At 47.0% G+C, this 18,128-nt stretch overlaps 1 protein-coding gene across 1 annotated transcript in view; it reads left to right on the forward strand.

Moving 5' to 3' along the window:
* The window catches only part of MYO15A (myosin XVA), a 192,311-nt gene extending 174,593 nt beyond the window's left edge, over nt 1–17,718 (forward strand). Inside the window, exons 58-64 of the mRNA XM_063932826.1 lie at nt 226–322; nt 913–1,073; nt 1,886–2,019; nt 2,358–2,491; nt 5,409–5,542; nt 15,356–15,496; nt 15,796–17,718. Coding sequence (XP_063788896.1) covers nt 226–322; nt 913–1,073; nt 1,886–2,019; nt 2,358–2,491; nt 5,409–5,542; nt 15,356–15,496; nt 15,796–15,897 — 903 coding nt within the window. The 3' untranslated portion in view covers nt 15,898–17,718. The remainder of the gene's footprint in view (nt 1–225; nt 323–912; nt 1,074–1,885; nt 2,020–2,357; nt 2,492–5,408; nt 5,543–15,355; nt 15,497–15,795) is intronic.
* The last annotated feature ends 410 nt before the right edge of the window (nt 17,719–18,128 follow it).

Here is an 18,128-nt window from a genome sequence, read left to right on the forward strand (position 1 = left end):
GTCTCTATGAGACTCAGAATCAGGCCCACAATGTATAATCTGCTACCAATACTTATTGTTTTATTTCCAACCCAGGCAACATAATTAGATTGTGTCCTCATTTATTCCTAGACATTTCTCCCTCACAGCTAAGTATGTATATCCAGGCCTGACTGTACGGAATGTATGTGTACCTTCTGTGTGTGTGCCGACCTTCCTGCTAAATGCTGGGCACTCTCTCTGCAGGTGGCCTTCGATGTCATCGAGGAAATCTGCATGGAGATGGGGATTCATCGAGACGAGGCCTATAATGAATATGCTATTTTCGCTGTCACCAACAGGGGTAAGTTCACAGGCAGCGACATTCTGGAGTCTGGGACTTGGAACCAGCGGACTTCCCACATCAGTGACATAAATGCCAGAAATCCCTGTACAAAGTAAGACACCTGTAAAACTAAGGGGGCGATTCAGATCTGATCGCTGGGCTGCTAATTTTGCTGTTCTGGGATCAGATAGTCGCCGCCTCCAGGGGGAGTGTATATTCGCCGTGCAAGTGTGCGATCCCATGTGTACGCTGAGCTGCTAAAATTCAGTCTCTGCGCAGCCCAGGACTTACTCCTCCAGTGCGATCACATCAGACTGATGGGGTCCAGAGCTGACGCCAGACACCCTCCCTGAAAACACTTGGGCACGCCTGCGTTTTTCCAGACACTCCCAGTTAACGGTCGGTTACCACACACAAACGGCTTCCTCGTATCAATCACCTTGTAAACGCCCATGTGAACAGATTTTTCGCACCATCCCGTCGCTGACCAGTAAAGTTGATTAGACGGCTGCTAGTCGCCTCTCCGATGATCACACTGTCATATAATATTAGGAGCTGAATTGATCCCTTCTACCTCATCTTAGTATCATGATCCTTTACCCTGCTAGGGCAGAACGTAAGACCGCTGAACAGGAAGGAGTACATCCTGGATGTATCCGCAGAAATGGAGAAGACTGACAGTAACTACATGTTCTGGTTCAGACGTGTCATCTGGGTGCAGCTGCTGAAGTTTGAGAATGAGCTATATGTGACCATGCATTATAACCAGGTATGGGGGAGACTCAGCTGGAACGGGGGATATTTATAGAAACCAGCATACAGATAAGTTGCGTAAAATGGGGGTCATTCCGAGTTGTTCGCTCGCAAGCTGCTTTTAGCAGCTTTGCACACGCTAAGCCGCCGCCTACTGGGAGTGAATCTTAGCTTCTTAAAATTGCGAACGAAAGATTCGCAATATTGCGATAAGACATCTCTGTGCAGTTTCTGAGTAACTCGAGACTTACTCGGCATCTGCGATCAGTTCAGTGCTTGTCGTTCCTGGTTTGACGTCACAAACACACCCAGCGTTCGCCCAGACACTCCTCCGTTTCTCCAGCCACTCCCGCGTTTTTCACAGAAACGGTAGCGTTTTTTCATACACTCCCATAAAACGGCCTGTTTCCACCCAGAAACACCCACTTCCTGTCAATCACATTACGATCACCAGAACGAGGAAAAAACCGTGAGTAAAATTCCTACCTGCATAGCAAATTTACTTGGCGCAGTCGCAGTGCGGACATTGCGCATGCGCACTAAGCGGAAAATCGCTGCGATGCGAAGAAATTTACCGAGCGAACAACTCTGAATGACCCCCAATGAGCGGTACCCCATCTCAACCTGATACTGACTATATTTTGTAGTACAGGTTATAAAATGAAATCTAGCCTCCGGTTGCTATGGGTTACTGCACCATATTTGCACTGTTATCCTGCACACTAGTTTTTACGAATATTCCCCACAATGTGTTTACCAGCCAACTGCTCTGGTATCTGGGTCTCGGTCAATATTTAAACCTGTTCACCCTGTGTTGTCAATCTATAGGTTTTGCCGGATTACTTGAAAGGACTATTTAATGTTCTGTCCCATGCTAAACCCACGGAGCAACAGTTCCAGCAGATATCCAGACTGGCGGCTTTACAGCACCGGGCAAAGGACAGTGTATACCTGCCTACAGCGTGCGTATCCCTCCTCTGCATATAGTCATGTGTATTATTCATCACTGTCTGGAAAGCAGATACTTGGCTTTATCACACCTAGGATTTACAGAGAGAAATATCAGCTCCTAATAATGTATACTTTGTAAGCCACCATTACTTACCATTAGTGCCACCTAATACAACATAATGTCCGTGTCTGCCATGTATGGTGTGAGGTGCTCTATTTACAGCTATGCCCATAGATAAAGATATTTGGTTTATAACTCTTGAGGCTTGTACTGATACCCCCCAACCATAAGAGGGCGTAGCTGGTTTACCTACGCTCCTCCTCTATATGTCACTTTCTCCTGCCACAGGCGAGAAGTCCAGGATTACGTCCCCAGTCAGTACTACAAGGTGGTGAAGCCTCAGTCTTGGTTAAACATGGTCATGCAGCATATGCAGCAGATCCAGCCTCTCAGTCCTCACCAGGGAAGAGCTCAGTTCTTAGGTAAGGAAATCGCAGAGGAAGTAGGTCCTAATATATGGCGATAGAAAATACCATGTTGCAGGGTAAGCGTTACTTTGACTCCTACTGGGCCACTGACCTATGTTCCTGATTTGCTAAGTTTTACACTAGGCCCAGATTTATCAAGCCTTGGAGAGTGATAAATAGCATGGTTATAAAGTGCAAGCCAATCAGCTCATAACTGTCATTTTTCAAACACAGCCTGTGACATGGACGTTAGGAGCTGATTGGTTGGTACTTTATCACTCTCCAAGGCTTGATGAATGTGGGCCTAAGGCTGAAATAGATGATCTTTGCTTTGGAGGATGGGCAGACCAAGACACTCTGTTGCATAACCAGCTAACTATGGCATCATTCTTCGTGGCACAATGATACAACGACTTCTTTGTTTGCTGAGATCTAAATACGAAGTGGAGGTGTAAGAGTCATGTTTCTCAAAAATGCTTTAGGACGGTGGACCACACTTTATCAACTACTTGAAGATGACAGTATTGGCCACTGTCCGTGGGACAATATGTGCTCAACCTGGATGCTTAAGACAAAGCGTAGTTCACTCACATATATGTCTTCAACATTATATTACCCACAAATATTTTAAACACATGGGCAAATACAAGATTTATTTATTGATTTTTTTTTGGGGGGGGGAAGGGGGCATATATATGCATGTATGTATGTATGTATATATATATATATATATATATATACACACTGCTCAAAAAAATAAAGGGAACACTTAAACAACACAATGTGACTCCAAGTCAATCACACTTCTGTGAAATCAAACTGTCCACTTAGGAAGCAACACTGATTGACAATCAATTTCACATGCTGTTGTGCAAATGGAATAGACAACAGATGGAAATTATAGGCAATTAGCAAGACACCCCCAATAAAGGAGTTGTTCTGCAGGTGGTGACCGCAGACCACTTCTCAGCTCCTATGCTTTCTGGCTGATGTTTTGGTCACTTTTGAAAGCTGGCGGTGCTTTCACTCTAGTGGTAGCATGAGACGGAGTCTACAACCCACACAAGTGGCTCAGGTAGTGCAGCTCATCCAGGATGGCACATCAATGCGAGCTGTGGCAAGAAGGTTTGCTGTGTCTGTCAGCGTAGTGTCCAGAGCATGGAGGCGCTACTAGGAGACAGGCCAGTACATCAGGAGACTTGGAGGAGGCCGTAGGAGGGCAACAACCCAGCAGCAGGACCGCTACCTCCGCCTTTGTGCAAGGAGGAACAGGAGGAGCACTGCCAGAGCCCTGCAAAATGACCTCCAGCAAGCCACAAATGTGCATGTGTCTACTTAAACGACCAGAAACAGACTCCATGAGGGTGGTATGAGGGCCTGACGTCTACAGGTGGGGGTTGTGCTTACAGCCCAACACCGTGCAGGACGTTTGGCATTTGCCAGAGAACACCATGATTGGCAAATTCGCCACTGGCGCCCTGTGTTCTTCACAGATGAAAGCAGGTTCTCACTGAGCACATGTGACAGACGTGACAGAGTCTGGAGACACCAAGGAGAACGTTCTGCTGCCTGCAACATCCTCCAGCATGACCGGTTTGGCAGTGTGTCAGTAATGGTGTGGGGTGGCATTTCTTTGGGGGGCCGCACAGCCCTCCATGTGTTCGCCAGAGGTAGCCTGACTGCCATTAGGTACCGAGATGAGATCCTCAGACCCCTTGTGAACCATATGCTGGTGCGGTTGGCCCTGGGTTCCTCCTAATGCAAGACAATGCTAGACCTCATGTGGCTGGAGTGTGTCAGCAGTTCCTGCAAGACGAAGGCATTGATGCCATGGACTGGCCCGCCCGTTCCCCAGACCTGAATCCAATTGAGCACATCTGGGACATCATGTCTCGCTCCATCCACCAACACCACGTTGCACCACAGACTGTCCAGGAGTTGGCGGATGCTTTAGTCTAGGTCTAGGAGGAGATCCCTCAGTAGACCATCCACCACCTCATCAGAAGCATGCCCAGGCGTTGTAGGGAGGTCATACAGGCACGAGGAGGCCACAGACACTACTGAGCCTCATTTTGACTTGTTTTAAGGACATTACATCAAAGTTGGATCAGCCTGTAGTGTGTTTTTCCACTTTAATTTTGAAGGTGACTCCAAATCCAGACCTCCATGGGTTAATAAATTTGATTTCCATTGATAATTTTTGTGTGAATTTGTTGTCAGCACATTCAACTATGTAAAGAACAAAGTATTTAATAAAAATATTTCATTCATTCAGATCTAGGATGTGTTATTTTAGTGTTCCCTTTATTTTTTTGAGCAGTATATATATATATATATATATATATATATATATATAAAACACAAATATTAAATCTACGAACACATACAATAGATATATACACACACATACCTTGCATTCACAATACACATACATATACACAAAGACAAACAAGTTTATCTTTATCCCCACAGACCCGCAAATCGTGGCATAACGCTGCCAGGGGGTGGGGCTCTGAGAGAGGGCCATGGCTCAGCTCAAATAAACATATGTTCCATCGGGAAGGGGGTGTTTCTGGTTCCTCAGAAACCCCTCTTCTGTGCACCACTGAAACATTGGAAATAAACACAGTTCCACTGTTCCCTGATGTTCCCATTCAGCAGTAGCTAAATATGTGTCATAATCAAAGGATCAAAATGAGTGAGAGGGGGAATCCTAAGAGTGAATATGGGCAGTGAGTGACTTCTTCATGTTCTGTGTACTGTGGGACTACAGAGAACAAGATGCAATGAAATCACTGCAGAGTGAGTGTTAACATACACAAACGTAGCTGCAATTGTGCAAACATTCTATTTTGCAAAGCACTGTCCAGCAATAGTGAGAGAGTAGGTATGTACTGTAGTTAATGCTGACATCCCTACTCCTTTTTTGCAGGTCTGGTCAGTGCTTACCCCATGTTTGGCTCCTCTTTCTTCTACATCCAGAGCTGCAGTAACAACATGGTCATCTCCCCGTGTATCCTGGCTGTCAACCAGAACGGGCTCAACTTCCTCAACAAAGAAACCCATGTATGTGTGTGAGGCTATTAGCTCTGGGTCACACTTTGCCTGGCGCTTAGGGTCTATGTTGCTGTAATTCTATCACTGGCTATACCTAGTAACATAGTAACATAGTTAATGAGGTTGAAAAGAAGCAAAATGCCCATCGTGTTCAACCTGTATTCTGTAATAGCTCATTATAATGTCCCTGCTGAAGTAATGTTTTATGTCTAGTCAACAACTATAAATCATGTTCTTCCCAGATTATCAATGTCAATATTTTAAATGTTATAACCTTGGATATCTTTTTCAGTCAGAAATGTATCCAATCCATTTTTAAATGCACTTACAGAGTCCGCCATTACCACCTTCTCTGGCAGTGAATTCCAAATTCTTATTGCCCGAACAGTGAAGAACCCTTTCCTACGTTGCGTATGGAATTTTCTCTCCTCTAGCCTCAGCGGGTGCCATCGTGTCCTATACAGAGTTCTTTTGATAAATAATTCCTCTGATAACTCTTTGTAATGTCCCTTTACATATTTGAAGATATTAATATCTCCTCTTAGGCGCCTCTTTTCCAGTGTATACATATTCAACCTAGTAAGTCTTTCCTTATAATCCAGTCCCTCTAGCCCTTTAATCAATTTAGTAGCTCGCCTTTGAAGTGAACCCTTTCGAGTTCACAGATATCTTTTTTATAATGTGGTGTCCAAAATTGAACACAATATTCCAGGTGCGGATGTACCAATGATTTGTACAGCGGCAGGATTACATCCGAGTCCCTTGTCTCAATTCCCCGTTTTATGCACGCTAGCACCTAACTTGCCTTCTTTGCTGCATCTATTTTATTTTTTCAGTTCTGATTCTTAGTGCATCTACATTATAGCGTGATATATGCCACTGTATCTGATATCTTGATAATAAATCGTATGTACAGTGTGCGGGACTGGTTTGGAAGTGGCATGGTGCCAGATCTGATCACATGCACACCACGTGCTTCTGCATGTTACGCCGGAGGGCTCTGGAAACTACGGTACATGACCTAAACAGAACACAGGCAGGGAGACAGACAGGGGTGTGGGATGTATCAAAGCTTGGAGATAGAAGTACCAACCAATCCGCTACTAACTAACTGCTATGTTACAGACTGTGTTTGAGAAATGATAGCTGATTGGTTGGTATTTCTCTATCGTCCTAGTGGATGCTGGGGTTCCTGAAAGGACCATGGGGAACAGCGGCTCCGCAGGAGACAGGGCACAAAAAGTAAAGCTTTTCCAGATCAGGTGGTGTGCACTGGCTCCTCCCCCTATGACCCTCCTCCAGACTCCAGTTAGATTTTTGTGCCCGGCCGAGAAGGGTGCAATTCTAGGTGGCTCTCATAAAGAGCTGCTTAGAGAAAGTTTAGCTTAGGTTTTTTATTTTACAGTGATTCCTGCTGGCAACAGGATCACTGCAACGAGGGACAGAGGGGAGAAGAAGTGAACTCACCTGCGTGCAGGATGGATTGGCTTCTTGGCTACTGGACATCAGCTCCAGAGGGACGATCACAGGTACAGCCTGGATGGTCACCGGAGCCGCGCCGCCGGCCCCCTTGCAGATGCTGAAGTAAGAAGAGGTCCAGAATCGGCGGCTGAAGACTCCTGCAGTCTTCTAAAGGTAGCGCACAGCACTGCAGCTGTGCGCCATTTTCCTCTCAGCACACTTCACACGCAGTCACTGAGGGTGCAGGGCGCTGGGGGGGGGCGCCCTGGGAGGCAAATGAAAACCTATTAAAAGGCTAAAAATACCTCACATATAGCCCCCAGAGGCTATATGGAGATATTTAACCCCTGCCTGGATTCACAAAATAGCGGGAGACGAGCCCGCCGGAAAAGGGGCGGGGCCTATCTCCTCAGCACACGGCGCCATTTCCTCTCACAGCTCCGCTGGTCAGGACGGCTCCCAGGTCTCTCCCCTGCACTGCACTACAGAAACAGGGTAAAACAGAGAGGGGGGGCAAATTTAATGGCAATATTTTGATATATATAAAGCAGCTTTAAGGGAGCACTTATTATAAGGCTATCCCTGTCATATATAGCGCTTTTTTGGTGTGTGCTGGCAGACTCTCCCTCTGTCTCCCCAAAGGGCTAGTGGGTCCTGTCTTCGTGTAGAGCATTCCCTGTGTGTCTGCTGTGTGTCGGTACGTGTGTGTCGACATGTATGAGGACGATATTGGTGTGGAGGCGGAGCAATTGCCAAATATGGGGATGTCACCTCCTAGGGGGTCGACACCAGAATGGATGCCTTTATTTGTGGAATTACGGGATAGCGTCAACTCGCTTAAGCAGTCGTTTGACGACATGAGGCGGCCGGACAATCAATTAGTGCCTGTCCAGGCGCCTCAAACACCGTCAGGGGCTGTGAAACGCCCTTTGCCTCAGTCGGTCGACACAGACCCAGACACAGGCACTGATTCCAGTGGTGACGGTGACGAATCAACCGTATTTTCCAGTAGGGCCACACGTTATATGATTTTGGCAATGAAGGAGGCGTTACATTTAGCTGATACTACAGGTACCACTAAACAGGGTATTATGTGGGGTGTGAAAAAACTACCTATAGTTTTTCCTGAATCAGAAGAATTAAATGACGTGTGTGATGAAGCGTGGGTTGCCCCTGATAAAAAGCTGATAATTTCAAAGAAATTATTGGCATTATACCCTTTCCCGCCAGAGGTTAGGGAGCGCTGGGAAACACCTCCTAGGGTGGACAAGGCGCTAACACGCTTATCTAAACAAGTGGCGTTACCCTCTCCTGAGACGGCCGCACTTAAAGATCCATCAGATAGGAGGATGGAAAATATCCAAAAAAGTATATACACACATGCAGGTGTTATACTACGACCAGCTATAGCGACTGCCTGGATGTGCAGTGCTGGGGTAGTTTGGTCAGAGTCCCTGATTGAAAATATTGATACCCTGGACAGGGACAATATTTTACTGTCGTTAGAACAAATAAAGGATGCATTTCTTTATATGCGTGATGCACAGAGGGATATCTGCACACTGGCATCACGGTAAGTGCTATGTCCATTTCGGCCAGAAGAGCTTTATGGACGCGACAGTGGACAGGCGATGCGGATTCAAAACGGCATATGGAAGTTTTGCCGTATAAAGGGGAGGAGTTATTTGGAGTCGGTCTATCAGATTTGGTGGCCACGGCTACAGCCGGGAAATCCACCTTTCTACCTCAAGTCACTCCCCAACAGAAAAAGACACCGACTTTTCAACCGCAGCCCTTTCGTTCCTTTAAAAATAAGAGAGCAAAGGGCTATTCATATCTGCCACGAGGCAGAGGTCGAGGGAAGAGACAGCAACAGGCAGCTCCTTCCCGGGAACAGAAGCCCTCCCCGGCTTCTACAAAAGCCTCAGCATGACGCTGGGGCTTCTCAAGCGGACTCGGGGACGGTGGGCGGTCGTCTAAAAAATTACAGCGCGCAGTGGGCTCACTCGCAGGTAGATCCCTGGATCCTGCAGATAATATCTCAGGGGTACAGGTTGGAATTAGAGACAGATCCACCTCGCCGTTTCCTGAAGTCTGCTTTACCAACGTCCCCCTCCGAAAGGGAGACGGTTTTGGAAGCCATTCACAAGCTGTACTCTCAGCAGGTGATAGTCAAGGTACCTCTTCTACAACAAGGGAAGGGGTATTATTCCACTCTATTTGTGGTACCGAAGCCGGATGGCTCGGTAAGGCCTATTCTAAATCTGAAGTCCTTGAACCTGTACATAAAGAAGTTCAAGTTCAAGATGGAGTCACTCAGAGCAGTGATAGCGAACCTGGAAGAAGGGGACTTTATGGTATCCTTGGACATCAAGGATGCGTATCTCCACGTTCCAATTTACCCCTCACACCAGGGGTACCTCAGGTTCGTTGTACAAAACTGTCACTATCAGTTTCAGACGCTGCCGTTTGGTTTGTCCACGACACCTCGGGTCTTTACAAAGGTAATGGCCGAGATGATGATTCTTCTTCGAAGAAAAGGCGTATTAATTATCCCATACTTGGACGGATGGATTCTGAATATTCCAAAATCCCAATTAATGCCGACAACTCGTCTGCTGTTCCTAGGGATGATTCTGGACACGGTTCAGAAAAAGGTTTTTCTTCCCGAGGAAAAAGCCAAGGAGTTATCCGACCTGGTCAGGAACCTCCTAAAACCAGGAAAGGTGTCTGTACATCAATGCACAAGAGGCCTGGGAAAAATGGTGGCTTCTTACGAAGCAATTCCATTCGGCAGATTCCATGCAAGAATTTTCCAAAGGGATCTGTTGGACAAATGGTCAGGGTCGCATCTTCAGATGCACCTGCGGATAACCCTGTCTCCAAGGACAAGGGTATCTCTTCTGTGGTGGTTGCAGAGGGCTCATCTATTGGAGGGCCGCAGATTCGGCATACAGGATTGGATCCTGGTGACCACGGACGCCAGCCTGAGAGGCTGGGGAGCAGTCACACAAGGAAGAAACTTCCAGGGAGTGTGGTCGAGCCTGGAAAAGTCTCTTCACATAAACATTCTGGAACTAAGAGCAATCTACAATGCTCTAAGCCAGGCGGAACCTCTGCTTCAAGGAAGACCGGTGTTGATCCAGTCGGACAACATCACGGCAGTCGCCCATGTAAACAGACAGGGCGGCACAAGAAGCAGGAGTGCAATGGCAGAAGCTGCCAGGATCCTTCGCTGGGCGGAGAATCACGTGATAGCACTGTCAGCAGTGTTCATCCCGGGCGTGGACAACTGGGAAGCAGACTTCCTCAGCAGACACGATCTTCACCCGGGAGAGTGGGGACTTCATCCAGAAGTTTTCCACATGCTAATAAACCGTTGGGAAAGACCAATGGTGGACATGATGGCGTCTCGCCTCAACAAAAAACTGGACAGGTATTGCGCCAGGTCAAGAGATCCGCAGGCAATAGCTGTGGACGCGCTGGTAACACCTTGGGTGTACCAGTCGGTGTATGTGTTTCCTCCTCTGCCTCTCATACCAAAGGTATTGAGAATCATACGGCAAAGCGGAGTAAGAACGATACTAGTGGCTCCGGATTGGCCAAGAAGGTCTTGGTACCCGGAACTTCAAGAGATGGTCACGGACGATCCGTGGCCTCTACCTCTGAGAAGGGACCTGCTTCAACAGGGTCCCTGCCTCTTTCAAGACTTACCGCGGCTGCGTTTGACGGCATGGCGGTTGAACGCCAGATCCTAAAAGGAAAAGGCATTCCAGAAGAAGTCATTCCTACCTTGATTAAGGCAAGAAAGGAAGTCACCGCGAAGCATTATCACCGCATTTGGCGGAAATATGTTGCGTGGTGCGAGGATCGGAGTGCTCCGACGGAGGAATTTCAACTGGGTCGTTTCCTACATTTCCTGCAATCAGGATTGTCTATGGGTCTCAAATTGGGATCTATTAAGGTTCAAATTTCGGCCCTGTCAATATTCTTCCAAAAAGAATTGGCCTCAGTCCCTGAGGTCCAGACTTTTGTCAAAGGAGTACTGCATATACAGCCTCCTGTGGTGCCTCCGGTGGCACCGTGGGATCTAAATGTAGTTTTAGATTTCCTCAAATCCCATTGGTTTGAACCACTAAAAAATGTGGATTTGAAATATCTCACATGGAAAGTGACTATGTTACTGGCCCTGGCTTCCGCCAGGAGAGTATCTGAACTGGCGGCTTTATCTTATAAAAGCCCTTATTTAATTTTCCATTCGGATAGGGCAGAGCTGCGGACGCGTCCGCATTTTCTCCCTAAGGTGGTATCAGCGTTTCACCTGAACCAGCCTATTGTAGTGCCTGCGGCTACAAGCGACTTGGAGGACTCCAAGTTGTTGGACGTTGTCAGAGCTTTAAAAATATACATTTCAAGGACGGCTGGAGTCAGAAAATCTGACTCGCTGTTTATACTGTATGCACCCAACAAGTTGGGTGCGCCTGCTTCTAAGCAGTCGATTGCTCGTTGGATTTGTAACACAATTCAACTTGCACATTCTGTGACAGGCCTGCCACAGCCTAAATCTGTTAAGGCCCGTTCCACAAGGAAGGTGGGCTCATCTTGGGCGGCTGCCGGAGGGGTCTCGGCATTACAACTCTGCCGAGCAGCTACGTGGTCAGGGGAGAACACGTTTGTAAAATTCTACAAATTTGATACCCTGGCAAAAGAGGACCTGGAGTTCTCTCATTCGGTGCTGCAGAGTCATCCGCACTCTCCCGCCCGTTTGGGAGCTTTGGTATAATCCCCATGGTCCTTTCAGGAACCCCAGCATCCACTAGGACGATAGAGAAAATAAGAATTTACTTACCGATAATTCTATTTCTCGGAGTCCGTAGTGGATGCTGGGCGCCCATCCCAAGTGCGGATTATCTGCAATACTTGTACATAGTTATTGTTAACTAATTCGGGTTATTGTTTAGGGAGCCATCTTTCAGAGGCTCCTCTGTTATCATACTGTTAACTGGGTTTAGATCACAAGTTGTACGGTGTGATTGGTGTGGCTGGTATGAGTCTTACCCGGGATTCAAGATCCTCCCTTATTGTGTACGCTCGTCCGGGCACAGTACCTAACTGGAGTCTGGAGGAGGGTCATAGGGGGAGGAGCCAGTGCACACCACCTGATCTGGAAAAGCTTTACTTTTTGTGCCCTGTCTCCTGCGGAGCCGCTGTTCCCCATGGTCCTTTCAGGAACCCCAGCATCCACTACGGACTCCGAGAAATAGAATTATCGGTAAGTAAATTCTTATTTTTACTTTATTGTGTCACTCTCCATGTCCTCTATCATCAAATGAGGCATGGGGGAGAGAGACGGGGGGGTGGGGGGTAGTAGGGATAGAAAGTTGGGAAATCAGGTGGAGTCCAATGGTAGGGTTCTGACAGGGTAAAGGGGGAGAGAGACAGACAGAACAAGACAGTAGACTAGAGAGAGACGGGGGGGGGGGGGGACAGGCAAGAGAGGTGGGAAGAACGGGGGGGGGGTAAAAGCCTGCCGACGCTGGGCACAATAGTAAGTGAGCCGGGGGGGGGGGGGGGAGGGTCTGTTAGACAGATTATACTATAGTGTGAGATCTAACGATATGATTGTATAACAGAAAGGCTTCTATCACAATTAAACTTAATGGTGGGTCAGCTAACAAGCCCCTACTATAAGATGAGATCTGCCATCGAGACTCTCCCATAGCGCAGTGTCCACAGCTTCTACTGTGGTAACGCTTTTTCTTAAAGGCAGCAAAATATGTTAAGAAAATTTGGGACACACAGCCATCAAGAATGACGGCAGAGATGTGGGGAGGGGCGGAAATCTAACTCTCTCTGCACATGTTATATCTGCCCCCCCCCTGCAGTGCACATGGTTTTGCCCAACTGCTAACAAATTTGCTGCTACGATCAGGTCTGAATTACCCCCTGTGTCTGACCAGTTTAATAATCTGATAACCCTGCAGTATATGGAAACCTGACTGACACATGCACATGGATTGTTGATAACTTGGGGACAGCACTTTCTTATCACCAGAGATCAAGCGGTATACTTACTAAAAGTCGATTTTTATTTTAGTCGATGATGATCGATTTTAGTCAATGTTTGTCCGATTTTTGATCGATTTTGTTTTTAAGGGTCTAAATCAGTGGTGGGAAACCTTTTTTCTACCAAGGGCCATTTGGATATTTATAAAATCCTTCGGGGGCCATACAAAAATTTCAACTTAAAAATTAGCCTGCCCCCAGTAGTTATGCCCCCTGTAGATATGCCACCACTATGTTTTCCCCCCTGTAGATATGCCCCCTTGGATGGAGTGACAATACTGCTGGGCTGTGTAGCATACAGGACACTCTGCACCAGAGCTGTAACTAGACATTTTGGTGCTCCTCGGCAGAAAGTGAATTGGTGCTCCCCCTCCCACAGTCCAAAGCATGGACAGTGCGCGCCGAAGGGGCATGGTTTAGTGGGGAAAGGGCGTGGCCACATAATAGTGCCAATTCACATTACACCACACAGTTTGAACCAAATTCACATTACGCCACCCAATGATTGCAGCGTGGCTCAGTCTTGGCGCTGCAATGTTGTACCTCCTAGGCGCGATCGCACTGCCTCCCTCTCAACACCCATCTAGTCCTCTGAGGATGAGAGGAACAAGGCTGTACCAACACACTCCTCCTGCACAAAAAAATACTTCTCTTGCACACTAACATTAACATCAAACCAATATCCCCCTACACACCAACATACTCTACCAAACACAGTAGTATGACCTCCTGCACACCATCATGCCCCCTGTACATCAACATCATCTTCCTGCACATTAAAATGTCCCCTCTGCACAGCAATATGATCCCCCTTGCACACCAACAGGCTTCCCCCCCAACAGCAGGTTAGTCCCCACATCTTTCATTTAGTTACCTTTATTCTTTCAGCGTTGACTACCACATATGACAGTGTCTAACGCCGCGGAATCTCCCCTTCTCTGCGCTCCCGCTCTCCTCCCACAGGCCGGCTCCCCATAGTTCTCCCCCTCCGCTCTCCACCCTTCTCCTCACCGCCGTGGCCACACCGCGTTGTCTCAGCCACGCTCCCCCCCCCCCCCAATTCTCCTGCGCAGGACTCAGAGGAAGAGCGGGAAGGGATGAGTAGGATGACAGCCTCCCATTGTCCCTCCTCTATGCGTCCCCTTGCAGTGGCGCGGCCCCCCACCCCCCTGAGCGCGCACGCTGCGCGGTTGCCAGGTTACCCAGCGTCCTTTAAATGCTGTCTCTCCCTCCTCACTCCTCTCCTGCAGCTGCGGTACTGTGAGCAGGCTGGGTAAATCCTGCAGCTGCGGTACTGTGAACGGGCTGGGCGGGCCGGGTAAAAGTGTCTTTGCAGGCCGTACACTGCCCACGGGCCGGGTAAAGTGTATGGATTTAGGCTCCACTGATATAGCACCACTGCGGTTGCAGGCCACAAGATGGCCACCAAAGTCCATTGATCTCATTGGTGAGTAGGTGTACAAAGCATTGTCCTAATGTACTTATAATTGTACCTATAATTGAACATTTAATATATCAGTGGTACATCACAGTATAAAGGTCGCATACAACTGGATAGATCTCACGAGACTGACTATGCCAGACTAACTATACCTCAGAGCAGGGGTAGGTAGCAGCTGCAGAACTACACCTCCCAGCATGCCGTGCTACAGTTTTGCTGTTAGGGCATGCCAGAAGTGTGGCAGGGCATGCTTGGAGGTGTAGTCCCACACCAGCTTTAGTGCTGTAGGTTGACTACCCCTGCCTGCCTCAGAGTCTGCTGTCTGCCCCCTTGAGCAGACTGATCATGCAACGTCACAGTGTGCTGCATGAGAGGCAGTAGCTTCCTGCATTACCACTTATCAAAACTGCTGTGGTTACGCACAGAAAGTGATTGGCATAGCAGACATGGGTCAGATGTATTAAGCCTGGAGAAGTGATAAAGCAATGATAAGTGGAAGGTGATAACGCACCAGCCAATCAGCTCCTAACTGTCATTTTTCAAACCTGTAATGATTGGCTAGCGCGTTATCACCTTACATTTATCACTGCTTTATCACTTCTCCAGGCTTAATACATCTGATTGTATCAGTGAAATGATGATAACAGTTCTCTGCCCTATAACTGAAAGCATAAAACCTATTTAGCCCTAGGCTGCACAGCTGTACTTCCTATTCTACCTCTCTTAAGTCATTAGTAGATATGAAGTCCAGCTTATGCCACTTTATTCTGGTCATAACTTAATTGCAAGCCATGACAACTTGCTGAATGTTTTTCTTCCTGTGACTATAACAAGATGTCATGATTGGCTTACAGAAGCTGATGGTGACGTTCCCTCTCAAGGATATCCAGAGCACTAGGACCCAGCGTCCGGCAGCAGGGTTCAGCTACCCCTATGTTGACATCATGCTGGGTGATATGATGTCACATCGCATAACACAACTACAGCTGGAGCAGGTAAAGCAGTGGGTGCCTGCCACATGTGGTGTCAATCTCAGGTGACTTGCGGGGCGAATGGTAGAGCTTACACTCTAACTATATATTCTGCCCACTATTTATGAGCCCGTCCCCACCTCTGTAGTGCATATGAAAGATGATGTATCAAAGCTTCTAAAGAGTGGAGAAGTTGCCCATAGCAACCAATCAGCTTTAAGGTAGTACTAACACGTACATTCTATATAATGATATGTTGCTAGGGGTAACTTCTCCAGTTCGATGCATGATGCTGTAGTAACTGTAATGTCTTCTCTCCGCAGGGTTTGGAGCTGTGCAGAGTAGTTGCCGTCCATATGGAAAACCTTCTTCAAAGTCGCGACAAGCGCTTGACGCTGCCTCCCAGCGAGATCACCTTGCTCTGATCACCAATGTGGCGGCCTACGGTGGCCTGGAGGGTTTAACTTACTGTCACTCCGCACTTTACAAAGGCCAAGTTCCTCTTACGTTGATAAAAGAGACTCATCCCGTGTGGTGATTCCGGTACGAGAGACAATCGGAGCCTTGTAACTAATTCTGCAGAGCATTGCAACAACCTCACCTCAGCTATAGGACACCTTTTAAAAGTAAAATGACAGCAGATCCATTAAAAATAAAATAGAGACTGAGGAGAAACAGCATCGGTTATACTATGTCATTAATATATTATTATCAGGAAAGAAATGTGTGTAAGGTCGTATTGTAAAATCAGAAGCAGCTTAGAAACTGTTGTAAATTGCTGCTCTAGCTCCCTCTTGTGGTCACTGTTATACCACAGCTGCGTGCAGTATTCCGGTGATTTTGGATAGCATTTCCAAACTCATAAACTATAGCAAGGTCTGGCCGGATTTAGGGCCACATGAGCCTGGGGCTAAATAAAATTATCAAGGGTATAGTGTGAGAAGCAGAGGTGTGGCCAGTGTTGTGTGGGCGTGGCCATTGCCACTTGGGTGTGTACACCCCTACGACATGAGCCCCAATGTCTCCCTAAATGCATAATAGAAACAAATTGCAATAGTTTGTGAGGAAAGTGGTAATACAGTTTTAATTCTTATGATTTATGGCTGTATGGCTAGCTGGGTCACTCGTCATCCCCAGGATGTCATAATGATGGACCTATCTTTACAGTATGTGGAGGCCTGGAGCTGTAGTCTCTATCTGCTCTATTGTTAATCTGAGATTAGTCTCTACACTTCCCGCAGGCCTTAGCCAGTCCTGCCTGGGGATTTGAGGACAGTGAAGTGAAGACCAGCTGGTAAAGTTGGCTACAACCTGATCCATTGGAGCCAAAATTGTTCCTACAGTACGTTGCGTTAGTGTGCGCCACTCAACAATCACTTTATATATTAAGGCCCAGATTTATCAAGGCTTGCAGAGTGATAAACAGCACGGTGATAAAGTACCAGCCAACCAGCTTCGGTCATTTTTCAAACACAGCCTGTGACATGGAAGTTAGGAGCTGATTGGCTGGTACTTTATCACCGTGCATTTATCACTCTAAAAGGCTTGATAAAAGGGGGTCTGAATACCAAATCTAGTTGAGCTGGATATAAATACTAGTTGACCTATGACCTCCGTTAGTGTGTGGGCCATTGGCGGACCTGAAAACAGGATATGTTCCCTTTTATCCCACAGTCAAGTCATTAGGCCCGATCGCCGAAATAACAGTTCTGGGTGATGTTGCAAAGGAGACAAAGCTTGTCTGTGGGCAGCTATAACCTGGCCAGACAGCGATATCCCACAACTGGACAGAGCAACTAGCCACAGCATCACCCTGGCACCTAGACAGAGCAGATGCTTGTGCTCATAACCTAACTGGTGGGAGAAAAGAACCCTTTTCCTGATCAAAGCCCATCTGTTACCAGCAAACACAAATTCTCTATATGGATTCCAAAGGAGGAACATAAGCAACAGCATGGACACTTCCCCTTCCGATTAAAGAAACAGGACACTAAAAACAACAACAACTCACATCTATTCTAGACTGTCATTTAATATTCGAGTGTAAGAGTGAATGGTGATTCCATTGTAGAAATGGATTCTGGGTAATATAAGCACGTTTCGCTATACTTTGTATAAATACATTTGCATTACTTTTATGACTATTTTCTACTCAGCGTTTTGTGTAATTGGTGATGTCTGTCCTGTTTTCTAGACGTTTTGTTAACTGTTTTGTTGGTTTTATAGATACGACAGATTCTGTATTTTATGCTTTTTTGTAAGAAAAAATATCACACTATTTTAATTGTTCTTGTCTTTTTTTAATGATACATAAATCATTGTTTTACTAAAGTCATTATAGCTTTAAAAAAATGTTGCCAATTATTTTTATAAATAGTGCCACCAATTATGTAACTGTACAGATTGTAGGTTTGTCAGTCGCGTCACTCCCTGCCTCATTGGAGGTTACAGACCCTAGATACAAACCAAAATAAAACCCTTCCAAAAGGTGTAGCATGGTTTGCCGGCGGTCGGGGTCCCGGCGACCAGCATACCGGCGCCGGAATCCCTGCCGCCGGCATACCGACAGCTGTGCTCGCCACGCTGCAGGCACGGTGGCGCGCTACGCATGCCACGCTATCTATTCTCCCTCCAGGGGGGTCGTGGACACACCGGT

The sequence above is a fragment of the Pseudophryne corroboree genome, chromosome 7 (assembly GCF_028390025.1).
Source record: "Pseudophryne corroboree isolate aPseCor3 chromosome 7, aPseCor3.hap2, whole genome shotgun sequence".
Classification (NCBI taxonomy): Eukaryota; Metazoa; Chordata; class Amphibia; order Anura; family Myobatrachidae; genus Pseudophryne; species Pseudophryne corroboree.